This window comes from Sus scrofa, chromosome 13 (assembly GCF_000003025.6).
Source record: "Sus scrofa isolate TJ Tabasco breed Duroc chromosome 13, Sscrofa11.1, whole genome shotgun sequence".
Taxonomy (NCBI): domain Eukaryota; kingdom Metazoa; phylum Chordata; class Mammalia; order Artiodactyla; family Suidae; genus Sus; species Sus scrofa.
The window spans coordinates 113,864,638-113,892,554 of record NC_010455.5 but is presented as its reverse complement, the minus strand read 5'-3'; the positions used below and the strand labels follow the sequence as shown (position 1 = coordinate 113,892,554).

General features: G+C 35.4%; 1 protein-coding gene across 12 annotated transcripts in view; it reads right to left on the bottom strand.

Annotated features, from left to right (window-relative positions):
* NAALADL2 (N-acetylated alpha-linked acidic dipeptidase like 2) overlaps window positions 1-27,917 on the bottom strand; it is a 1,365,504-nt gene that overhangs the window by 323,060 nt on the left and 1,014,527 nt on the right. For 8 of the 12 annotated variants that reach the window (XM_021071192.1, XM_021071188.1, XM_021071189.1 and 5 more), the window contains one exon: window positions 10,951-11,019. The exons of 3 other annotated variants lie outside the window; for them this stretch is intronic. In XM_021071192.1, coding sequence (XP_020926851.1) covers window positions 10,951-11,019 — 69 coding nt within the window. Of the gene's footprint in view, window positions 1-10,950; window positions 11,020-13,668; window positions 13,716-27,917 lie in introns of all 12 variants that reach the window. One more of the 12 variants, XR_002338111.1, reaches the window with a different exon arrangement.

Here is a 27,917-nt window from a genome sequence, read left to right as displayed (position 1 = left end):
TAGTTTCAGAACTAAAATTCTTGCCATTAATGACATGCTAAGCTAGTCATTAAAAATTGACTTTAAAGTTATGTTTATTGATTTCAGGGGAGAAATGCCACTTATAAAATGATGAATGTAATTTCTCCTGTATAACTCTGTTATTCCAAATAATAGCAAAAAAGGAAATTCATTATTGTCAAGTCACCATAAGATCCACAAAATATTCTGAAACAAGTGAAAGATAATTTATTGAATTAAAAGCATCTCAAGTCTCTTAGATCACAGAACTATGGTTTTGTCTTTAAATTCTGGTCCTGAAGACCCGTATAAATCTCAGTATTATAAAGTTAAACTGTTAAGAAACAAAAATAAGCAAGCTTGTATTTACACTCAGAAGTCAATCCATCAGTTTTGTTACATTTTATAGAATTCATAAAAAGCTGTTTTCCTATATATCATAATGTTCCAGAGAACATTTTATTTTCTCACACCACAGCTCTTATGAAATTTAGATGTAATGAAAAAGTAGAAAGTTAGTTTTCTTACTTTCTTTTTTCTTTGATGACATATAATTTAAGACACAGACTTACTTGATATGAATGATAAAATATTTTTGTAAAAAACAAATGAAAGTTTAACATATTCTATAACATAAACATGATGTAAAATAATATTATATATTACTAGAAGAGCATGTTTAGAAACTGAAGAGTTTATGAATATAATTTGGAATAAGACAAAAATAAAGGAGGTATTGTCACACTAGAGATTATGTTTATGAGCTATTTAATTGGTTTTTTTGTTTGTTTGTTTGTTTTTGTTTTTGCTTTTTTGTCTTTTTGCCCTTTCTAGGGCTGCTCCCACTGCATATGGAGGTTCTCAGGCTAGGGGTCCAATCGGAGCTGCAGCCTCTGGCCTACGCCACAGCCACAGCAACGTGGGATCCAAGCCGAGTCTGCGACCTACACCACAGCTCACAGCAACACCAGATCCTTAACCCACTGAGTGAGGCCAGGGATAGAACCCACAACCTCATGGTTCCTAGTCGGATTTGTTAACCACTGAGCCACTATCGGAACTCCAATGAGCTATTTAATTTAAATCAGGAAATGTTCTTAGAAACCACCCAGCCCAACAATTCTCATTTTAAAAGTTAGGAAACTGAGTGCCAGAAAAAAATTACTCTTAATTGTATATGTGTAGCAAATGAGTAGCAATAATCAGAGGTGATTCCAAATTTTTGAATACGCAGTCAATTATTTCCCTTCTAGAATGGTGAACTGCAGAAGATAGGTTTCCTATCTAGGATTCTGACATACACTTAAGAAAACAGTCATGGCATAGACAAATATTTGTCTTTACTTCCCACTAATTTATCATGTTTTCAGGTTGTATTGGTCACTATAATCCTCTCAGACTTCAAATAGAAAGGAGTAGATTTTCATGTTATGTTCTTCAAACCTTTAAGTCTCTAGCATCCAGCAAATCATTTGAACCTGATATATAAAGAATTACAAAATACTTAAATAATTATATGTTTAAAAATAATGCAAATGTATAACTAATGTAAATGGTGCAGAGTGGGATAGATTGCTAACTTATAACAAACCTCTCCTGTCTGAGAAGCATTCTCAAATATGTACTACAAAATATATATTCAACAATCAGTTGTCTGAAAAATAAGTCCCTGTGTGAGAAGTACTATATCAAGTGCTTTCCAAGTATTTCCAGTATTGCATTTGGTGATAAAATAAATGATTTATCTCCAACTTATAGAGGAGTTAACCTCAAGCTTAAATGTGGTTTGTACTTAAGCTGCTTGACTCTGGGAACTATGGTTGTAATACTTATCAGTACTGCCTAGACTTTTAAAACATAAGGATACACTTTCTAATTAAAATAGAATTTGAGCACCATCCTTATAATAATGTAGAGGTTTTCACAAAGTTAGACTAAAGGAAAAACACATGACATAATGGTCTGAGGAATTTCAATTAAGCTTGAAAAAACTATCCACTGTCAACCATCTACCCTAACCATGTGATTTAAGGACCATTGCTTAATCCTGAAATTATTTTTTAAGCATTGATAATGTGCAAAAAAATTCCAAAGATTTTGTGAAATGAAATTTTATATGAATGACTTTACGTCAATAGGAATGAAGAACTGTGGAAAAATTTTCACCATCAGTAAACACCATGTTATTACAAATTTTATAGAAAGTGAATTCTAAACATATGAACTTCTTAAGGATTAAAAAGATTAGTAAAATTTCATTCATCTGTATACCAGATATTTACTGTTCGCCTGCTGTGTACAAGGAAGCAAACAATAATGTATTAGTATAAGGGTAGGGCTCTAAAAATAACTTGTCTGGTTTTGTACCCCATTTTTATGCGTTCTGCAATACTAAGCAAGTTACTTAATTTTGAGCTTTATGTTCTCATCAGTAAAGTAAGGTTATAATAATTTTTGCCCAGTAAAAATTTAAGGGAGGTTTATTTATTTATTTGGACACAGTGTGTAGCATCTCAATGTGGGGTCTCAGTTCCCTGACCAGGGATTGAACCTGGGCCACAGAAGTCAAAGCTCAGAGTCCTAACCCTTAGACAACAAGGGAACTTCTGAGGGGAGGATTAATTTAGGTAGTTCATGTAAAGTGCTTAGTTGTGTGTCTGGAACATACTGAATGTTCAAGAAATAGTTTTAACTCTTACCTTAAAGCCATCATGGAGTAAGAAATTCAAAGATTAAATTGAAATGCCCCCAGTTTTAAAGGAGATTAAGTTAATTATAAAATTAACATAATAATTACATGTAAATGAGAATGTAGAAAAATATATGGGGAGAGAAAATTCCTAGAAAAAATTAATACTTATTTTTTATATAAAATGGCATGAATTAAAATATATGTCACAAATATCAGCAAATTGTAACACAAGTCTTAAAGTCACACTAACCTCAACCAGATGTACATATGACATATTTTTAACCCATCTAATAAAACCCTAAGTTATAGTGTGATCTAGTCTGGTCCCATCTATTTATTTTGGTATTTAGTTACACTTCATTTTGGTTTTTTAAAAATATGTGAATTCCCTTGCAGCATACAGGTTAAGGATCTAGCATTGTCACTGTAGTGGCTCAGGTCACTGCCATGGCATGGGTTGGATCCCTCAACCAGGAACTTATACATGCCAAAGTCATAGCCAAAAAAAAAAAAAAAAAATCTACTATTTATTTGCATTATCTCATAATAATACCTATGGTAGAGGCTTCCTAAGGGTTGATATTGGCGTTAAACATGTTTTGCACCAACAAAATACATGTTATTTAAATAAAAGGAGGTATGAATTAGGTTAAGTTATTCAGAGAGAGAATAGGAATTCAATAATTTTATCATGTAGGGGCATCCTTTCTTTTGAAGCTACTCTTAGATGTGCTTTAGCAAAATATAGAAATAAAGATTTAAAGAGATATAAAATTGCTTATATAAAAGCAATGTGGACCATCCTTCCTGTGTTTGTTCTGTAGTGAAAAAAAGCAAGGCTTCTTGGAGTTGGAAGATACTTAACCTATGAACCTTGTTCTCTGAAGCAGTGCTCATTCCCAGAAATGAAGAAACTGAGCTTCCATTCATCTCTAGCGTGCAAGTGACCACAGAACTGTTAGAATCCACTAGGAACAAGAGTCACAGCAGGAATTTATAATTTCCTTGATCTTCTAAAGCTACAAGCTTATTTTAAAAACTTCAAAAAATTAAAATGGCTTAAGTGCTTTAAAATATGGATAAATTATCAATTATAGATTAAATTTAACAATGGGAAATATTTAATACAGTAAATTTAAAAAATCAAGTTATTAAGCTATATAACATGTAAAACCTGCATGAAAAGCAAAATATACATACTTTATATATATACTTGGACTAAACATTAGAATAGTTTCCAAAGTGGTGAAATTATAATTTTTGACTTTTGTGAGTTTCTAGGTAATTTTAAGTTTGTCAATAAGAAGTATGTAGTACTTTTATCATGATTTTTAAAAGTATTTTATATTTATTTAAAAGTATTTTATATTTATATAAAAGATAAGGGAGAGAAAAATATTAGAAAATCCATGCTAATCCTACTTATTACATAAATCTATATCTGAGTTTCCTAGCTCCTAGGAAAATGGAAACCTCAATAGATTATACTGCTTTCACTCTGTGTATGCATATGTATCAATCTATCTATCTCTGTCTGTCTATACCACAAATAATTTCAGAGTTCTGACAATAATTTGTAATGGAGCTTCCAATAAGATGAAAAGACAACATAATGAAAAAATTTTTATTAGTAGATCTAAAGCCCAAGTGCATTTGTAATACTGGTGACTACTACACATATTGGTCCTTGAGAAAAGACATAGACATAGTGTTGTGTAAAAAAAATGCTACAGAGACCTGTGCTCTGTGCTGTCTCTTTGTTAAGCTCTGCAGCTTTCATGGATAAAAGGTTAAATTGAGGTTTTTGTTAAAAAAAAAAGAAATAAGTGCAATGGAGCGCAAAATTAAGTGGTTAAGCTGCCTTGTTTTCTGGTTAGTTGATGTAATGTGGGAGCTGAGCTTGAGAATCTTGAGCAGTAAATGGTTAACATGATCTACAGAGGAAGGTTTCATGTAGTATGTGCCCCTAAGGATGGACTACATTGTTATTGCATTAGATGAACCCTGTTTTAGTAGAGTTCTGACTACATCGGCCCTGTTTTTAAGCAAAGCTGAATCCAAATGATACAAATATGAGGTTTATAGAAAGAGAAGCTTTTGAAAAAATAAAATGGAAAGAGCTTTATTATATTTTCTTATTGTAAAATTAATGTCTTTACTGAGAAATTCAGAAAACAGAGGAAAGTATGAAGTAGGAAGTAAACCACCAACAATCTAGTGGCCCTACTGTTATCTTTTAAGTGTGTAAATTTAATTATTACCATTTGTATGTGTATGTGTACATATGAATATTCATATAAATATACATGAAGTACATATGTTTAAGTTATGTGTTAACACATATACATAGAGAATGTTATGAAAGTGATTTCTTACTTTAAAAATATATCATGAATTTATTTTTTATATAAACAAAGGTATATCTACAACATATTTAATGGTAAGAAGATCTAGAATATGTTACAATTAAAGAAATTTCAATTAAAGAAAGATCCATATGTTCTAGATATCATTCATGTAGATGGAAACATCATATTTAGGAAAATGAAGGGGACTAGATGGTCTTCTTACCGTATTATAATTCTTTGTAAGGATATTATTTAGAAGCAATATAATAACATTTTATTCATCATTATATGTACATATCTATAGAGATATTTAAGTATGATGAACATATATAATTTACACCTGTGAATGAATATGTGTGCATATTCATGTGTGCTTTTGAAACTCACATTTATGTTTAAATTTATGTTACCATTCTTTGAAGGCTTGGATGACTTATGAATAAACCAGTGCACAGGCTTCCCTCTGAATATTCCTTCCATGCCAAAAGCACTGGTATGTTGGCACAACTATCAAACATTCACAATCATCATCCATTATGTGGGTATCATCTTTCCTTTGAATGGCATTTACCATCTTACCTGATTAGCATTTCATACTCCATATGTCTTAATGTCGTCTTTTCTTCCTAAGACACTTTAAGGACAATGATAAAAAGCGAGAATGCAGATGAAAAGCATCCTGTCTCTCAAAGCCACAAATTCAACTTCAAGGGCTTTATTTTAGCACATTTCAGAACTGCCTGATTGACTACTCCATATACTAAAGAATGAGCAGCAATTGAGGCCAATCATGCTGAACTAAAAGGAGTTGTGGAAGGAAAAACTTTTGATGTAGAGTTCAAGTGTAAGAGATAAACAGTATTATTCCACATTAAGAGGCAGCATTTTTTCATCTCAAAGCTCAAAAGAAAATTTTACACTGGAAATTCTTTTGAAAAATCCTTACTATACTGCCTGCATTAAATAAGTTGTGTTAAGCCTGATGTTTGTTGTACTTATGTTAACTACCGCATAACTTTATTCAAAGGCCCAAATATGACCTTGCATGGGGGACCCATTCTAGACAATGGATAAACCTTGCTGAGGTCAGAAAACATCAAAAACTTCATCTTTGAGTTTTTTGAGAGAAAATTTATCTACAAATGTTTCTGGTCATAATTTTTAGTCAAGGTGATTCCTAACCATTTTCCCTATCATGTCACTCATTTTTAAAAATGATCATTTTTGTCCACACCCTCAGCATGCCAAAGTTCTCAGGGTGAGGAATTGAACCTATGCCACAGCTGTTACAATTCTGGATTCTTAACCCAATGGAACTGAGCCACTGGGAACTCCGAAAAACAATAATATTTGAACTATTGCTATAAATGTTGGTGAATGCCCACAGTTGGAAGATTGGATCATAGGTCCAGACAGCAGCAGACTTTCCCTGGTCACTCAGGTAACCTATATGAAGCATGGCAGATGGAATGACTTAACAGACAGAAAATTTTTCTCTACAAGGATATTGCAGTGAGCCCAGAGTGCCTTGTCCACAGCTAATCCCTATAACAGCATTGTAGAAAAAAAATTCTGTTACTCAACCAAGCACATTTTATATAAATGAAACCATAACATAACCGGAATTATGCATTTGGGGTAATTTTCACACATTAGGTTTACAAAGCTTAACCCTAAAGTCAGAATCTTTAGGGTTCTATTTTTGCAAGATAATTCTAGACAGATGTAAATATAAAGATATCCATATCTTAATAAATAATATAGAAGTTTATATAACAATATTTAATAGCAATTTGGGTAGTGTAATTATCTTCATTATGTTTGAGTTCCTAATATATATTTGGAACAGGTAATTCTTGTATAAAATAAACAAACTAAAAAAACCTTTTTATTTCTTCTTGAGTAGAATATGATGACAGATTAGCAGATATTTTTTATAGACTCTGGACATTATCCATGATACATTTTTTTAATTGGCTCAAAACTTAATGGCTTGGCCATGACTTAGTGAATCATATCCAAAAATCAGATTTTGATTAGCCAGTGTCAATAATTAACCATGATTATTTCTGACATGTTCTTATAAGCAAGAGTTCCTTTATTTATCTATAATATCTCAAAGTCATAAGTGAAATTCATAACAATAGAACTCAATATTTATTGAGCATTTATTACATATGAGGACTTATCTATTATGGGTCTAAATGAAGAAAAAGACATGGTTTCTCACTTCAAGACATTTATAGACTGGCAGAAGAAATACTACACACATCACAAGGCAAACTATGATAGATGCCATGTAAGAGTTTCCAAGAAAATGAATTTAGAAAATGGAGAGAGGAGTTCCCATTGTGGCGCAGTGGTTAACGAATCCGACTAGAAACCATGAGGTTGCGGGTTCGGTCCCTGCCCTTGCTCAGTGGGTTAATGATCTGGTGTTGCTGTGAGCTGTGGTGTAGGTTGCAGACGCGGCTTGGATCCCGCGTTGCTGTGGCTCTGGCGTAGGCCAGTGGCTGCAGCTCCGATTGGACCCCTAGCCTGGGAACCTCCATATGCCGCGGGAGCAGCCCAAAGAAATAGCAAAAAAAAAAAAAAAGAAAAAGGAGAGAGAATTTTGGAAAGTCTGCAACAAAATGGACATAATATTAAAGGATTTTCTGTTTACCTTCCATTATTCAGAAAATTAAATTACCACAACACATCATTCTCCACAATTCCAGCTAATTAAGGCTTTATTTTTAAGGGCATAGGAAAATATTTTCTCCATCATTAGGCTTAATTTTATTATTCTTAATTTCATCTCATTATCTGGAGCAAGATGAGTTAATGGTGTCTTTTATGATTACTTCTATACATTTAGGCTAACTAAAATGTTTTCCAATACTTTGATTTTGCCATATTCTTTCTATGTAAAAAAAAAAAAAAAAAAACAAAAAACTATCAATGCCACATAATAAAACTGCCAATAATTTCCCCCAATATTCCTTTGTCTAAACATATCACCCAAACTAGAAAGGAAACTTTGCCCCTCCTCCAATTTTTTGCAAGTTTATGTAATAAAATTAGAATAATATAAACTGAAATTATGAGTTGGCTCAAGCATCATCTTTCCAACCAAAACCTTCATTTTTTTTGTGTGTGTATAAGAGTGAAAGAGTGAAGAAGGGGAAGAAGAGGGAGGAAGGGAGGAAGTGTGGGAGGGAGGGACAGAGAGGGAGAGAGAGAGAAAGAGAGAAAGTTAGTTCTGTGAGATACTTCAATAGGTAACTTATTCTCCTTTCAAACATAAAAAAATAAATTGTAATGTGGTAAAGAATATAATAACTAAAACAGTAATAGGAGAAACATAATTGAAAAAGTGTTACTTTGACGAAGAGATAATCAACTTCTCTTAGCAATTACTGGTTGTAATTTTGGTGTAAAAAGCTCACATTACTTGGACATAATCTGTTTTAAATGTGGATCTCTTATCATTGTACCCTCATGAAAAGATATATCATTGGTAACATTTTCTTAGTGCTGAGGAGACTGATAGTAAGATATTTTCAACAAGCCTGAAATTTTAGATGTGGAAGAAACTTATAGAAATCCCCAAGTTCGCATCCAGTGCAGAAATGCCTCTTACCACCATTTTGTCAGATAATATAAAATGCATTACAGTAAATTCAGGCTCACGATCTTTAATGTCACTTAACAGGTCCAGCGTATTTAAAGAAATTCATGAAAAATAGATTATTATTTCTACTCTACTGTGAATTGATACCTTCCAGAAAAATTCTTTACATTTTATTTATTTACTTATATATTTATTTACTTACTTACTTTATGACCATAACTGCAGCATATGGAAGTTCCCAGGCTAGGGGTTGAATCAGAGCTGCAACTGCCAGCCTACACCACAGCCACAGCAATGCAGGATCCTAGCCGCATCTGAGACCCACACCACAGCTCACGGCAATGCCGGATCCTTAACCCACTGAGTGAGGCTAGGGATTGAAGTCTCATCCTCATGGATACTAGTGGGGTTCCTAACCACTGAGCCACAATGGAAACTCCCCAAAATTCTTTACACTTTAAAGTGAGAGTCAGCAAACCACAGTCAGTAAGCCAAATAGCCTGACACCTATTTTTGTAAATAAAGGTTATTATTATTATTATTGTCATCTTTAACACATGCCTATTTCTTTCTTAATGTCTATGGCTGATTTCCTGACAACACAGAGTTAGGGACAGAGCCCACATGGCCCACAAAGCCTAAAATCTTTACTCTCTAGCTCATTATATGAAGTTTTCTGATTCTGGCTCCACAGGCAGACACATTATTTTTAAAATTCACGTAGAAAACTTGGACAAACTCTTTTTCCTTTTTGTCTTAGAATGTGTGAAATTAATATATGTGTATGTACATGCATATATATATATAAAGAACAGTCATATATGTTTATGTTTAAGTATGGGCAATACAAAAAAGTGACTACCTATGATAAAATGAATAGTTTATCAAATTGTGGTATATAGTATTATTTGTAAAGGACTGTTTTGTTATATTGTGGATTACAGAGAGTCCCTAAAAAGCAATAAGGAATTACAAACTTGTTATTTGGCTTCAAAGGCTATTCGAAATTATCTGTTTTTTAAAATACCTAAGGGAATAAATGAACAATGAGATATAGTCCACCCTAACTATTATTTCACAGACTATATATATATATATGAATATGTTCATATATATATATATGAATGTGTTCAAAGGATAATAACATGCCTTATATATTTATCCATACAGTTATAAGTGGGAGAAAAAAAAAGTACAAATGGGAAGAAAGAGAAGAACAGTTTCTCAAATAAGTCAGTGATGTTAACGTGAATTACATTAGTCACTAATCTAAAGAGGATGGAGCAGTACTTTCTACAAAGAAGTAATAAGGCAACGATAATAATAGAAGAGCCGAAAATAATGAGTGAAGGAAAAAAATTCTTATTTTCAATCTTTTCAAAGACTCCACTGAATGGAATCTACTTGGTAGATGTTAAGCCTTTTATTCTTTTAGCGGGAAAAGGACTAATTTCATACTGGAGGGATAACTCTGTATTATCTAGTCACAATGATCTCTTATTCTATTCAGAAACATGATATAAATTAGAATTAAAGACAGTTTTTGTTCTTCTTTCTGGAATGTCCATATATGTTAAACAAAATCAACCCATTTCCTCTACTTTGGAGCAGAAACTGCAGCTTATTTCCATGCATGGTGTTTGATAGATATTCACTGGATCTTTTATATAGGCTTATCCTTTTAAAGAAACATTTTTATAGACAGGTTTAACTTTTTCCTGTGAAAGGACTAGCATTATAATAATTTTGTGGTTCCAACATAGCAAATGATACTCTATTGAACTGAGTTGCAAATTCACTTCCATGTTCAATTTTTGCTTCTTTAGTCAAGAAAATAATTGAGGCTTGAGAATTGATACTTGAGTACTTGATTCTTGCTCCAAAAAGTATTTAGCATTAGCCAGGTTGGTGAATAGAAATACCATGGTTTTGGAGACTAGAAGTCAATGATAATTTTTAAGCTGTGAGGAGTTCCCGTCGTGGCTCAGTGGTTAACGAATCCCACTAGGAACCATGAGGTTGCGGGTTCGGTCCCTGCCCTTGCTCAGTGGGTTAAGGATCTGGCATTGCCATGAGCTGTGGTGTAGGTTGCAGACACGGCTAGGATCCCATGTTGCTGTGGCTCTGGTGTAGGCCAGTGGCTGCAGCTCCTATTCGACCCCTAGCCTGGGAACCTCCATATGCCGCAGGAGCAGCCCTAGAAAAGACAAAAAAAAAAAAAAAAATTAAGCTGTGAGACCTTAGCTCTCAAAGCCTCTAAATTCCCTCATTAAATGATGATGGGGCATACATACTGGGGCAGGAGGGGTTGAAATGGATGGATCATCAGCTTTCTCCCAATTGCAATGGAGGTCATATGGAGGCTTTGAAAGTAAAACAAGAAGAAAATGTGTTTAGATGTGAAAAATAACCATCATTGAAACATAGCAGGACTCTATTGGCTCCTCCCTGGTACAAATCCTTTTAGTGCCCCCACCCCCTCTGTTTCTTGTTTGTAGGATATAGGTTTCATTCAGCCTCCTAGACCTTCCCTGAGTTCCAAAGGGCAGATACCAACCATTGCTAATCAGAGGAGAGAGGCTGCAGAAAGAAAGGAGGAACAGCAGTACAGCCTTGGGACAGAGTCCTGGTTCCTCCTCAAGGAACATACATAACAATATCTTTGAGTTGTTCTGTAGGAACAAAGGCCCCCACCCATGATAACTTCAGATTGAGCACAAGACTCTTGGAGCCCCATTATCTCACCATCAACCAATCAGAAGAGGAGTTCCCTTGTGGCTCAATGGTTAAGGAATCCTACTAGGAACCATGAGGTTGCACGTTCCATCCCTGGCCTTGCTGAGTGAGTTAAGGATCTGGCATTGCCGTGAGCTGTGGTGTAGGTCACAGACAAGACAATCTGGCATTGCTGTGGCTCTGGTGTAGGCTGGCAGCTACAGTTCCAATTGGACCCCTAGCCTAGGAACCTCCATGTGCTGTGGGATCGGCCCTAGAAAAGGCAAAAAAAAAAAAAAAAAAAAAAAAAGGAAGAAAATCACACCCGCAGCCCTCACCCCTAATTTTGCTTATTAAACACTTCTCACTGAAAACCATCATAGAGTTAAGGGATTTTTATCATTAGCCATCTGTTCTCCTTGCTTGGCCCTCCAATATACTTTTCTCTGCTTCAGATTTCAACATTATGGTTTGTTTGGCCTCACTGTGCATTCTGGCACATGAACTTGCATTCAGTAACATCATCATAGTAATAAGATGAAAATGATTTTAGGAAGAATAATCTATCAGCAAAAAGAAATATGCAATTTTTAAAGTTAATGATTTTTCTTTTAAAACAAGCACTAATTTGCATATATGTAAAGGGCTCTTTAAGTGATATTTTTGAAATTATTTACATTTAACAGAGGTTGATAAAAAAATTAATGTGTGAAATGTGTTTAATCAATCAGGTTTCTCAGGCCACAAACAACAGAAATTTATTCTAGTTAATTTCAGTACAAGGAAATTGATTGAAAATCTGTCTGGAACTTTCAGAATAAATGGGAAGAGCTGAGGACATGGTTTGGAAAGAAGAAAAAATCATGGCATCACTGGAGTCCCAAGAAGTGGCAGTTATAGAATGTTCTTAAGAGTCTGGACAGACTGGTATAAACCCTGCTGCTGGAAAAGAATTTAATTGATTCCAAAAAGCCTCTGTTTAGTTTTGTGCTCAATTGTATTTTTAAAGTAACTTCATATCTGTTTCTTTGCCTTTTCTTTTCTTTCTTTTTTTTTTTTTTGGCTGCGCTCCCAGCATGTGGAAATTCCAGGGCTAGTGATTGAACCCGCACCACAGCAGTTACCCAAGTCAATGCAATGACAACACTGGATCCTTAACCCTCTGCACCACAGGAGAACTCCTGTTTCTCTTGTTAATGAACATTCTGAAATCTATAATATATCAACATATTTAGAATATTTTCTAGCAAGTATCTTTAACTGTGCAGTCTTGGTTTGAATCCCTAAATTCAAGGTGATATTTACTCAACTATTTAGCTATGTTGTAACAAGGGTTGCTTACTTTCTTATTTTGGTGAGATGTAGGGGAGTAAAATTTGCCATTGTTAAGTGTGTCTCTTTGGTGTGAGGTTAAATACTTTTAAGAAACAAAAGACACAGGAAGAACTTTGACCTTTCCCCTACAAGCCTTAAAAAAATGGAGATAGAGGTCCTGTTCCAGGGAGGCAGTTATCACCATAGGTAACTGTAAAATAACATGAACTAGGTGTTATAGGTACAGAGCAGCCTAGCAAAGTCTGTTTGTTAAAAACCAAAACAAAACAATGAACACTGAACTATGTGGCTCAGTGCAGCAAACATTTCTTTATCAAACATTAGCTGTTTTCATCTTCCTTTAAATTGCTTTCCCTCCCTTTGAAGTTCCAGAAGCCTACCTACCTCTCCTTAGCCAAGATGACACATATACCTCATTTTATCTGAGTATCTTTAGAATTTCTCATGTTATAAGGATTCCTCATACAGACATAATTAAATTTGTTTTTGTTTTTTTTTTTTTGGAAAGAAATAGAGATGTAGTTCTCTACAGGGCTTTGAAAAAATAAATTAGTAAAAGTACAGACATTCCCTTACAGTTAGGGGAAAAAAAAAAACCCTATTTTCTGCATAGGGAATATGGTATCTGTCAAAATAAATGGAGACCATAACAGAAATTCAATGCAGAATTATTGTTTGTGTCTTGACCCAGGAAGAAGCAACTAAAGGTACAGACTGAGAAGCAGCAGCCTGATTTTCATGGCTCACTCAAAGTGATTTTTACTTTCTTTTCCTTCTTTCCAAAAATTTAAATTTTAAAAAGTGGATCTGACCAGAAGTATTCAGCCTCATGCCAAATATTAATGTATGCTTCTTATACACAATTTTCAGCCTTTCATTGTTAACCTTTTTTATTTCTTCCAAAACTAAATAGGAACTTCCAAAGAAACAAAACAAACCAAAAAAAAGGATTTTTTTTTTACCTGTTAATCTGTCTTGTCAACTTAATTATTAGGACAGCTGAAGGATCCTAAGAGGATAGAGGAAAAATTTTCTTTCATATTTTTCATCACACCTTTTTGGTTTATCTATTGCCACATTTAGAGTCTATTATTTTTACCATCCTGCTTTTTTTTTTTTTTTTTTTTTTTTGTCTTTTTGTCTTTTTTGTTGTTGTTGTTTGTTGTTATTGTCGCCACTTCCTGGGCCGCTCCCGCGGCATATGGAGGTTCCCAGGCTAGGGGTTGAATAGGAGCTGCAGCCACCGGCCTACGCCAGAGCCACAGCAACGCAGGATCTGAGCCGCGTCTGCAACCTACACCACAGCTCACGGCAACGCCGGATCGTTAACCCACTGAGCAAGGGCAGGGATCGAACCCGCAACATCATGGTTCCTAGTCGGATTCGTTAACCACTGCGCCACGACGGGAACTCCCCATCCTGCTTTTAATAGCACTTTCCACATAAAGAATTATGTTTCAAATGAGAAAAAAAAATCACAAGTAAAATGATAAAGGGAATCTATAACTTTCTTCAGTGAAGATCTACAAGTATGAAAGAATTGAACCAGCAGCTTTAACATCATCACCCAGGATCTGATTCCTCTCTATTTCTCTGACCTCTCTTCCATGCTCTGGCTTTAGCCTCAGACTCCACACTGCTGCCTCCTAAAAACTAGATTCCCTGTATAGTAGTAAAATGACTGTTAAACAGTTTCACCACAGACTGTCAAGGGAAAGAAAGGTGGTCTTTCCCAGTAGCTCCAAAGGTAAGAGAAAAAGCTCCTGTTTTCTCAAAGGCAGTCAAGGCCCTGCCTCTAGAGGTGAGGGTGGGGACAAGCCCAGCCACACCATTGGGATGAGAATGGAGCAGGATGTTGGCCCCAGGAAAATCTAGATATTCCAAAAGAAGGGGGTAAATACAAAGTAAAAAAAAAAAAAAAAAAAAAAAAAAAAAAGGCAATTGTTTATTACATACTGATTTAGAGACTATTACATATTCTATTACATCTTCATAAAGAATAATGTTCCACTTTTTAAATGAGGGTTACATTTGATTTTGTAAAGGAATAAGAGACTGGTTTATTCCATCCAAATTTATTTTTTTGCCTCACAAATTTCCATATCTATCTTACTTCTAATAATTCATAGGATGCATAGCAATTTCTACTCTTGGCAAAGAAATGTGAGAATTACCTTATTTCACATAAGACACTATGGTAATGGCTTTTGGTCCCTGATGACGTGTCATCTGCTGGATTCAGATCAATGATCCAGAAATGAAAAGTTCTATCCCGTATTATCCAACTCTTTGAATTTCATATGGCAACAACTAATTAAGTGCTTTTTTAATGAGAATTTCTTGAGGTAACTTTTGCTTTCCTTGTGCATTCCTTGATTATTTTGCCCTTCTCTAATATGGGTAATAAAAACAAGCTCCACATCTATCCATGTCTAAACAACTCTATGTGGGTTTAACTTTTTTCACTTAATTTATGTGAACAAATACATGTGGCTCGATTTTCATTATTCTAACTATAAATCCATTGTTCCTTGAGATAAGAGGGGTAAAATTATTTTTATAACAGCCTTACTTAATTAGCTTGCCAAAATATCCCCTTGATGTATTGTTTCTAAATATTGTATATTATCTTTTTATTCCACCCTTAATTGTACTTGAGTTTTTAGAGTTAAAGGCATCTACAAAATCCAATCACTTTAATAAATATAATTTTTCATTCTATCTTAGTGGTAATATAAGAGTTGTTTTACCTTTAGATGCTGGTCTGTTAGTTCTTTTCATTGTAATCTTGGGGAAAATTCACAGGAAATCCTTTAGTTATTTTATCCCCAAACCAGTAACCATTGTCATCAGCAATTCAGATTGGTCCTTTATTATAAATGTTACTTTTAGCCAACTGTCATGTTATTCTACAAGACCAAGTCCTCCAGCTCTCTCCATTCAAGGAAGAGATGTCCCAGCTGGGAATGTTGTCAAAGCACCAAAAGTTGGCATAAAATTTATGTTTTATTGCACCACTTTCTAATATTTTATCAGTAGAAAGATAGAATTCTGAGCAGCAGACATGGAGAATGTGGCCATAAAAGCAATCTCAAAGGTAAATGATCTTACAACAGGTCTAGTTTCTCTGGCCTAAAATTTGATTGAAGGTAAAATTAAAACAGGTGAGAGAGGGAGTTTCCATGGTGGCTAAGTGGGTTAAGGACCTGATGTTGTCTTTAAGGATGCATGTTCAATCCCTGGCCTCACTCAGTGGGTTAAGGATACCACATTGCTGCAACCTGTGGTGTAGGCTGCAGCTCTGATTTGACCCATGGACCAGGAATTTCCAAATGCCACAGGTTAAGCCATAAAAAAGAAAAAGAAAAAGAAAAACAAAGAAAATATGTGGGACAAAAATAAAACCTCATTACTACTACTGGTTTTGTAACAAAATTTTACTTTAAAATTCAATGAAAATCTTTTTTAATTTTTGGTCTATTTAGGGCCACACCCATGGCATATGGAAATACTCAGGCTAGGGGTCAAATTGGAGTTGCAGCTGCCACCCTGCACTACAGACACAAATACAAAAACACAGGATCTGAGCTGCGTCTGCAACCTACACCACAGCTTGCAGCAATACCAGATCCTTAACCCACTGATCAGGGGGCAGGGATAAAACCCACAATCTAATAGATACCAGTCGAGTTCGTTACCACTGAGCCACAACGGAAACACCAGAAAATCATTTTGTATTGAAAGTTTTATTTACACATGGCATATGTGTGTGTATACACACATGCATGTAGATACACAGTCACACACACAAACATAAACCATACATTAGGCAACTACAGTTTACCTGGCAGGGAAAATATTTTTCAGTAATACTTAGAATTTCCGCAAACATTGATCAAATATTAGAATGCCAGTTTGTCCTCATATTGTCTCTATATTCTAAATTACAGACAAATTTAAAGCTAGTGTAGAGAAAGATCTAGGAATTCAAACTAATTCATGCTTGTTCTCTAATTCATATTATGCCTGCCCACAATCTATTCTTTCATTTGAAAGAATAAAAATAGAAAACACTAATTATGTCAAATATCTTCAATGTAAAATTAAACAAAAGTTAAAGTATTTCAATAAAGGGAAATGTTTTTCTGACAAGCAAATATCTCAGCTATTCATGCTATTAATCATTACACTGTTTTCCATTTCCATAATGTTGGTTTTATCATGTCACTTTCTTCGTGGCATTTACGTTTCAGTAGTGTTTGCTTTGGTTTGACCTAGTAACACTTTTACTTATATTGGTGCCAATCTTTCTCAGAAACAACAAGGCATTTGATAGAATATCTTAATACAGGGTAAAGGAAATAACTTTAAAACATGTATTTCTAAGAATCCTTGGAATGCCAGATATTCTATATTTTGCGAAAAAACTATTTTTCAATTAGACACATTTTCTGCTACATACACACAGACTCCCAAGTCAACCTTCTGTTAAAATGCATGTTTAGATTAAGTTGTTTAGACACTGCTTATGTAAGAAGACGTTGTGCAACTGATTCTGAAAATTAGTAATGAGATGCAGTGCAGATTCCAGGAACTTGGGCTTTGTTTTTATGGCCTTCATGGCTATTCCACATGTCAGAGAAAGCAGCTTCCAGGAACTCTCTTAAAATAAAGGCTCTGTGGATATGCTAAGAACTAATGATCAAGCCTGGAACTGAGGCACTTGCAGAAAGGACAAAATCAGCCCTCAAGTCTCTACATAGTGCCCTAGATAGGCAAAAAAAAAAAATGCTTCCTTCACTCATACAACAGCTATTTGAGAATCTACACACCAGACAGTGATTTAAACGTCAGGAAACCTCCAGTGAAAACAGACATGTATCCCTCCTAGTCCTTATGTGCCTCATATTCCTGCATAGAGACTGGTGGTCAATAAGTAGATGTTACAAGAGCTATGGTTTTACACAGGGTGAGGTACATGGAAGGGTTGGGAGGGTTGGGATAAGGGCTGCACATTTAAATAAAGTAGACTGTGGAAGACCAGGACTGCAGCCTTGAGAAAAGGGGATAGAAGTAGAAGCAGGATCAGTTAGGTAAAAGGTTAGATTCTACTACAGAGCCTGAATTTTACCCAGAGTGAAATGAAGAGCAGAGCACAGTATGGTCAAAAAATTAGGTTTCAAAGGTTTTGAAGGATAACATGGCTGATATTCTAAGAATAGATTGAGTATAGGGAGCCAGAATTGGAAGTAAGGTCAGCAGTTAGGAGACTTCAAAGGGACAAGATAGGAAAGAAAATAGCGAGATATGGTTGGATTCTGGCTCTGTGTTGATGGGAGAGCTAAGAGGACTTCCTGATGGAGTGCATGGCAATGTGAGATAAGAGGAGAAGGTAAGATGAGCCCACCATTTTTGACCTAAGCAACCAGGTGAAAGTTAAGATTCTGAGGTCAGATAAGAGACATGTTCCAACTATTGGCAAGTGAAAAAGAACTTGGTATAGTAACCTACATTATGACACTCACCTTATTTCTAAATCAGACCCTAAGGAAACTTTTCCACATCTCAGAGTTTTCATTCTGAGAAACCACAGAGAATAAGTGATGTCCCTCCCTCTTTTAGTAAACTATTTAAGAATTGTATCCCCAGAAGTTGGGGGTGTAACTCCATATACAGCCCTGAAGACTGCCAAAGGTAGCCCAGAAGGATGGATGTGGACTTTGAAAACCACAACAAAACTATTAGTCAGGAAGCCAGGAATGGTGTCCATCTAGGCAAGAGAAGTCCTCCAAGTCACTGGAACACAAATCTGAGTGAAGAAAAGAACCAGAGAGTGCCTGGTGGGATGTAGTCTCTACACACCTTAGAGAAGACTCTTCTCTTTAGCCTCAGCCCTCCAAGAAGAAAGAGGCTTGAGAAGGCCAAGATTCTAGTACCCTATTCTGAGGATCAGAGTAAAGCTACTATGATATTACCTCTTGATTTTACTACAGTCTGATCTGATTTGGTCTTACTATGGGAAAATAGATCAATATGTTTTGTAATTTTGAAAGGTGCCATTGGCATGTTGAATTAATTGAACAAGGGGACAGTAATACCGAGATGGCTTTAATGCCTTAGTAGCCTTCATAAGCAAACCAAAACCTAAGCATGAAATGTCTCAAGTTTAAGAAATCAGAATGTAAGGACAACTAATCATAGCCAAATAAACTTTCTCAAAGAATGTGACCACTGGAGTTCCTGTCATGGCGCAGTGGTTAACAAATCCGACTAGGAACCATGAGGTTTCGGGTTCGATCCCTGGCCTTGCTCAGTGGGTTAATGATCAGGCGTTGCTGTGAGCTGTGGGGTAGGTGGCAGATGCGGCTCGGATCCTGCATTGCTGTGGCTCTGGCGTAGGCCAGTGGCTACAGCTCCGATTAGACCCCAATGAAGAGTCAAGCCAGAAACAGTCCTTCTGGATACATACATAGGCATCAGTCTCATGATCCCTTTATTGCTCACTGCTCTTCATCCTTAACTAATAAAGTTGCAAAGAATCATTAAGGCAACTGGTAGCTGTATTTCAATTTAGAATGAGACTATATAGACATCACTGATAGGATGATTACCACTGATGGTATCAGAGAGCCATCCAGTCAAACTTTCTACCTCTTCCCATCGTAAAACAATAAACAAAGAAAGAAAAGAAAATATTTCTGCTGCTGGTTAAGGCTGGCAATTTAAACAACTTAATTTGCTTTTCATAATCCAGTTATTAACTACAGTTCCTATTAATCCTTGGTCTCATTAGCTTTGACTCTAATCAATCCCAAATGAACACACATACATTGCCTGTGAAAATAAATCACTACGTATTTTTGTTTTTACTGGATTCATAATATGCATCATTACTATCATATTTTAAGAATGAGTTTGACATTCTCATAACATTATTTTCTTTACTAAAAAATGTAAGATATCTTCTTACTTTTAAAAAAACACAAATAGGAATTCTCGTTATGGAGCAGTAGAAACAAATACAACTAGGAACCATGAGGTTGCGGGTTTGATCCCTGGCCTCACTCAATGGTTTAAGGATCCAGTGTTGCTGTGAGTTGTGGTGTAGTTCACAGACTTGGCTTGGATTGTCATTGCTGTGGCTGTGGTATAGGCTGGCAGCTGTATCTCCAACTGAACCCCTAGCCTGGGAAACTCCATATGACGTGGGTGTGGCCCTAAAAGGACAAAAGACAAACAAACAAACAAAATACAAATAGCAACAGCAATTGAGTACATAAAATCCTTAATTTGGAGCACACAGTAGCCATCAAGTGGCATTTTAGCTATGGTGACAGCAATTTTATAACATGCTTAAAATACATATTATAAACATGATTTATGTTACTTACATAGTATTTTCAAATAATTATGTCTTTTAATAGATACTTTGTGAAGTATTGATTTTGATACTTTGGAAGTATTGATTTTTATAATGTTCTTCAAATAAACTATTTTCATAAATATGTATATTTTATGAATGTAATGATTAATTTTTTTCTAACTAGATTTTCCTGACCAACTTTGAAAGTTACAGGAAACATTTTATCCTTCGTGCACCTGTGTACACAATTCATAGTCAAAGGACATTTGTTGCTATTTTCCTTTTAATTTCACCCTTGTACAAATAAAACTTTTGCTTGGGAAGTGGTCCTTCTGCTGAACTATCTTGTTCCTCATTACATCTGTGTGACTAAGAAACCTAGTTGGACATAGATTTACTCTGCCTGCAGGCCTGGCTGTTCTAAAAGTGTGAACTCAACGTGGCTGTAATTCTGATGTCTGCCAGTATAATCTCATTGCTACAAGTCTTTCATGCAAAATTAGATTGTATAGCTTCTATCTGAAATCCCAAGCTTTAGAGTTCTCTAAAGGAAACAATATCCTTAGTACAGAGTATTCTCAAGAAATATCTAATTTTCCTTCCTAGTATTCTCAGAAAAAGGAGTCTGCACTGTTTTCAATACTCATGCAGACTTCCAATCACCAAAGCACTCACTCAGTTTTGTCTTTTCAAGACCAGTATCAACATTTGACACCTGTTTTTGAATGAATGAACCTCAGCAATGACACCTTGAAACACCAGATGCATTTCTTTGAGATTATTTTAAAAAGTAAACAATCCTGAAGTCTTAGCCCTGATGGTGGCTCAGTTGAGGTCAAATGTGGTTGAAAAATAAGTAATAAAACTGAGGGAAATTTTTAATGATAGATTAGGAGATACATTTTGTACTTGATTTTCAATTTCCTCAAAAATAATAAAAAGAAATAGAAAAATTAAGAAATAAAAGGATTTATGAAGAAGCCTGGAAAGAGGTTTAAGGGCCTACAGGAAAATAAAAGTGAAAGAAAAAGCAAAAAATTGAAATCAACTCCAACTAAACTTGTTTGATGCCTGACACATAGATTACTGGGTGAATGTTCTCTAAAGAATGATTGCCTATCTTTTTTCAGCATTTCTCCAAAAGTTATCTCTATGTATTTTTTTTTTTTTTTTGTACATACTGCTTATGGAAATTCCTGGCCAAGGGATGGAATCCAAGCTGCAGCTGCAACTTAGACCACAGGTGCAGCAATGCTGGATTCTTAACCCACTGCTCCAGGCCAGGGATTGCCCTGAGACAACATTGAATCCTTAATCCTCTGTACCACAGCAGAAACTCCCTCTCTATGTGTCTTTAATAGAATAATAGAATAAGATGTAATTAATATACTTAGATTGAGAATACATGTCATATATATACATATATGGTGCAGAAACTTCATCTATAAATATTTAACCCAACTAGGACCATTTCCTAGGAGGTTTATTTTTAAGTGATTATTTTGCGTATTTGTAAAATTCTAATTTCTTGTTTCACGTATGTTTATTTTAAGGATCATTGCTTGAGTGAAGCGTCCTCATCTAATCTGTATATATCCAGGTCCAAAAGATGTTACTGGAATGAGCAGAGAGGTTTACAAGCAAAATGCAATTGCCTATGCCTAAAATTAGAAAAGATATGGAAAATAACTAAAAGTATCAAGTGTTAATCTCAAAAGGTTGTGTTAAATATCTAGATATGCTTTCCTCATAAAAGGCCCTAAAATCAATATCAGAACCTCCTCTAGATAAATTATGAGTCTGATCTAAATTTACTGTCTATTTTTTAGGCTGAAAGTGATCAGTAATCTCAAATAAAACTAATAGTCTATAAGAACAGCTTTCTTTTTAAACACGATGAAAAAATGTTTTGAGAAACTTCCAAAAATATCACATGACAATTATGCACAGCATTCTGAAAGATTTCCTCAAGGGAGCTGAAAGTTGTACTGCCATAATAAATTCCCTTCAAGACACTGACAGATTGAAAGACCATGCCATAGACCATGGCCGCCTTCGCCAACTGCACAGATTTCCTGAGTTAGTTAAAAAATGTCTTTGGCTAAATAAGCTCTATGTCTGCAGTCTATGGTTACATATTTGAAGCTAACAATTTTTATAATTTTGTCTTCTGAGATACATTTGGTGACTGGAAATGTAAGACTGAATAGCAGCCTCTTGAAAATTTCAGGCTTAAGGAGCCTCCTGTGTAAAGTGAAGAATTCATGGAATATAAAATTATTGTAATTTTAAGACTCAGAATCTAGTGATTACTTTAACATTCATGCTGAGATTTTTTAGATGTTGGCTAATGTTGGCTAATAAGTATCCCTTAGATAAGTATATTTTAGTTTCTATAATTCTCTCTTATTGAAAAGTGAATAATTTTCCTCCAACAGTCTTCTGTGCTTAGCCTCAGCATTATTATATTACAAACTCTACATCTCTAAGAATGAGATGGAGTTTTTTGAGGATAATTCTTTTAAATTTATTTTTAAAGGATTTACACTGAATTCGTGTACAATGGCACGCCAATCCCAAAGGCGAATACTGTTCTGATTTCTTCACTGTAGATTGATACTAGGACTTTGTATAAATGGAATTATACAAAAGTATTCTTGTGTCTGGCTTCTTTTGCAAATCATGTTTTTGAGTTTTACCCACAATGTTGCATATGTCAACAGACTGTTCCTTTCTATTACCAGGTATGAGTAAACCACAATTTGCTTATCTGTTCTGCTAATGAGGCATTTGGATTGTTTCCCATTTGGCCTATTATGAATAAAGTTATGATGGGCATAATTATTCATGTTCTTATTTCTCTTGGGTAAATACCTAGACTTGGGATTGCTGGGTAATATGGCTGATATATGTTTATCTTCACAAGAAACCATCAAACCACGTTTTCAAGAGGTAGTACCATTTTATTCTATCACCAGCAAAGTATGAGAATTCCAGTTGCCCCAAAGGCCTGCCAATATATGACCGTCTTTTTAATTTTAGCCATTCTAGCAGGTGTATATAAAATTTTCACATTTGTTCATTAAATGCTGATTATATTTACCTTTTGGGTGCTCTCTATTATTCCTTGCATATAATTTCCTTTGAGTATGAAGAAATTATTTTAACATTTCTGCATGGGAAAGAGTCAAGGGTTAACTCAGCAGGCCTGAGTTCCTCAAGCCCAGCACATTTCTAGCAAGACCTGTCTTCAGGACTGGACTTTGGCCCTGCAGAGAAATGAGATCTGAGCTCTTGGAAGAATCCCCCTGGTAAAAGTGTTTCTGTATGACTGAAATCTTAAGTCATAAACTCTAACAGGATTTGTGCTAACAAGGTGATTTATGGTAAACTCCATGCTGGGATTTGATTCCTGATGTAACTCTGATGATACTTTTTTTAATAATTCAATGAATTTTATTATTTATAGTTGTACAACCATCTCTGATGATTCTTCTATGTCCAGCTGTCAGGGCTCCAAGCCAGGAGTAAGCTGTTTCACAGCCTAAGCACCTGTTTTATTTTGTCTCATTTTGCTTTCGGCCGTTTGAAGTAACCTTTGCTCTATACTCCTGTGCCTAGTTTCCCAAACTTCAGCATGTTTCTTTTTGCCCTGCTGCCTTGCCCTAAACTTCAATAGCTACTGTCTTGTACTTAGTGATGACCTGGGATGCCTGGGATGCCTGGGATGGATTTCTCTCAGTTTACCTGCCCTCCCCGCCTCGTCGTCAGGAACCATTGATTGTACTCAAGTCAAAACCTCGGTGCCTCTGCAGATTTTTGCTCAGATATCCTTCTTTGTCTCCAGTCACTGGAGGCTAGTTCTTTGCGCTCAGTGAAGAGCTGTAGCACTTTGGAGAGATTTCTCTGAACAAACCTAACCCAGTTCTCAGCAGCTAGTTCTAGTATTTAGTAAAGATCTTGTGTGTTTCAGAGAGAATTCTTGAAGTTAATCTGCCCTGCCTCTGGTATCCTACCTCCTGCTGCCAGTGAAGTTCTATAGGGAAGAGTCAGGTGGTTCATACAGGCTCTGAGGCCAAGGCTACTAGAATTCTAAATCATCACGCCATCTGAAGGAGTCTGTCAAAAGTTCGTTTGAAGTTTTGCTGACGTCTCCTTACCCATGATCCCTCATCTTGTCAGTCTGCCATAAGTCCGAGGATGGACTCGTCACTTTCTGGATTTCAGTTTATTTAAGCTTATTTGCATCTTAGATCTCTAAGAGGTTTTTTTGAAAACATGCTTTTGTAATCTGTCTCACTTATTCTCTTTCTTAGAATGGGAGCAATGGTTCTCTGTAACTTTTTTTTTTTTTTTTCATTTAAAGAGGAACCAAGAGTTCCATCACAATCTTTACTTAATACAAACAGAACATGTAAGAAAAGTAATATCTCTCCACTTATTTATTCATTTAAGAACTAGTACTAGGAGTTCATGTTGTGGTTCAGTGGTTAACGAATCCCTCTAGGAACTAGGAGTTTGCGGGTTCCATCCCTGGCCTTGCTCAGTGGGTTAAGGATCTGGTGTTGCTGTGAGCTGTGGTGTAGGTCGCAGATGCTGCTTGGATCCTGCGTTGCTGTGGCTCTGGCATAGGCCAGTGGGTACAGCTCCAATTAGACCCCTAGCCTGAGAACCTCCATATGTCACGGGAGTGGCCCAAGAAATGGCAAAAAAAAAAAAAAAAAAGAAAGAAAGAAATAGTACTGAGTGTTCTGAATGGTCTCTATGTGCCAAATACTGGAAATACAGCATTGAGCAAAACAATCCAAATTCTTTTCACTCAAGGAGTTTCCATTCTACTCAGGAAATAGGTAATAAACAAAAATATTAGGTATATAATATGTTAACGATAAGTGCAAGAGAGAAAAACATAGAGCTCTAAAGGAGATAAAAATTGTCAAGATGATGTTTCATATTTTAAATATTGGGGCCTGGAATTTCTCATTCAGAAACTGATTTTGAGTAAAGATTTGACAGAAAAGATAGAACTTCAAATCTATGACCCCTTTCTGCCAGAAAACAGACATTGTCTAGCTGTATCTGTCTTGTCTTAGGAACTACTCACCTATGTATACTGTGTTCCCCCAGTCTTCTGACAATGCAACCCTCTCTTCATACAATCAGTTGTAGATAACAAAAAAACAATAGCAATATAAATATTACTGTGCTTATCATATTGCAAATAGTAAAAAAACAATGTTAAAATGCAAGGCTGTGAAATTGTCTGTAATATCTAGCTGTGATATTATAAACTAATATTTTTTGACCCAGAAATATCATGTTTGTAATTTATTCTAAGAAAGTATAAAACATTGCAGATTGGCTATGGCTTTACTAGAGACTAGAAACCCAATGATCACTTTACATCTTGCTGAGCCCTATCTGCTACGAGGCACAAACACTTATATGGAATTAGGAGAACACAGGCAGCATCTGCACTTCTGCCATGACAGGACAGTCACAGAGGTATAGGTTGGCACTACATCCCTGGCAGAAGATGTGCAATCCTGGGCATGACATTTCCCATGTAATATGGCTGAGGCAATGTGGTCCTAAAGATAACTTCTAGCTCACTGGATCTTTGTAGAAATACTGGGCTTTAGAGTGAGCACTTTGGGCAGAAGCTTCTTGATCCCCAACCATTCCAATCATGCAGAGGTAGCAATGAGCTTAGAAGTTCTCTATTATCATGCTGTTCTGGGAGTCATACCTAGAAGACCTAGAGGTGGTTTTTGCAGCCCTTGCAGAGACTTTGTAACAACTAATTCCCTATCAAAACCTCCTTATGCTCAAAGAGAATGGCGTCTGTTACTGTAATTGTCTAATGATTGAAAAAGCATCTAGTTGGAAAAGGGTAAGAAGTTTGTACAACTATTATGTATATGATAGTATGGGTTAACAATAAAAAATTTTAAACAATATATAAAAGTTAAAAAACACTGGTCAAAAATGGCAATATAGTTATGTAATGATATAATATACATTCATTAAATTTATTTTGAAAAAAATGCAAATTTGCAGAGAAGTTGTAAGTATATTAGAATGAATCCCCCATACTTACTTTCATCTATATTCGCTCATGAACCAATGATATTACAATATATATTTCAAAACATAAGTTATTTAAAATATGTTGAGAGAAAAAAAGATGCAGCTTCCTTTTGGTAACAATATATCTACATGCATTACACAAAGAAAAATCTCCCCAGTGTTTTTTCTCTGGATAGTATAATGACAGATGATTATGTTTTAATTTCTGCTTATGTATAGTTGATCATTTTTCTGCAAGAACACAATAAACTAATGAAAGGAGCTAAATTAGATCTCAGGGAAACTTTTGCAATGCACATAGTTTTGATTTTTGTTTGTTTGTTTGTTTCTTTTGGTTTTTTCCCCAGCTGCACCCACATGAGAGAATTCCCATAGTTTTATAAAAATCATACTCCTATTTCTAGGATAAATTGAAAATGCCAATGACCCTTGTGGATTTTTACCAAGCTAGAGTATGTCACCTCCTTTGAGATAGTGCAATAACTTATTATTATTATTATTATTATTATTGTCTTTTTGCCTTTTCTAGGGCCACTCCCACGGCATATGGAGGTTCTCAGGATAGGGGTCTAATCAGAGCTGTAGCTGCTGGCCTACACCACAGCCACATCAACACCAGATCCGAGCTGCATCTGCCACCTGCAGCACAGCTCACGGCAATGCCGGATCCTTAACCCACTGAGCAAGGCCAGGATCGAACCCGCAACAACCTCATGGTTCCTAGTCGGATTCGTTAACCACTGTGCCACAACGGGAACTCCAATAACATTATTTTCTTAATCTATAATCATCTACTGAATATTATTGAAATTTGTTTAATATTTTGGATGATACAATGCATACAACTAGAAAAAAATATCATTTTATTTCAAAGATGAGTAAACTTCATGTAAAACATACTTTGTAAATTAATATCCTTCTTTCAATTTCTGAAATTTTCAAACTAAACAATTCTGGATTACTTTACTTGAAAAAGGATGCTGTGGAAAAGGGTATTGCTTTTCTTTATAATCCTCTCTAGATTCATGTCTTTCAATTTTATAGCTACACTACTACAACCTTTAACACTATTTGTAGTTACCACTGACTGCTGCAGATAAATGACTTGGAGTGCTTCAGGGTGAAATGGTTATCACACATGAATATCCATACTACCCACCATGTTTATGTAGTAACACTGCCTCAGAAAACAGTTGTAAACATCAACACTGGACCTAAAATTGTCATGGTCTCTTATATTCACGAACTGTTATTATACATGGCTTAGAGATTTAGAGCCAGAATTTGTAAAGGCACAACATAGATAAGGAAACACTAAACGTGAAAGCTAACAACCTAGAAACCAGCAGGGCCTAGGAAACCAACTGCAGGTTCTTTTATACGTTATGAAGCTAAACAAACAAATAAAGTAAATACAAGAATAAATAAAGGATGAGTTCACAAGTGAATTACAGTATAAATAAAGACTGGATGGAGCAACCACCATACAAATGTTCCATCCCCTTTCACATGTACACAGTGTTTGAGCACTTTAAGATAGTTCATCCTACTTGAGAATTCTTCCTTAGGCTGAACTGAAATGATTTCTCTACTCCTTGGAGACATATAGAAAATTGCTATCATGGCCCTCAGGAGGATTGTTGTTTCAGAATAAAAATAGCTTAATTTCTTCTGCTGTTCATTTTCTTTTATCACCTTGGTCTTAAAATTATAACTTTGCAACTAAAAAAAATACAGTTAACAGTAGTAACTGTGGAG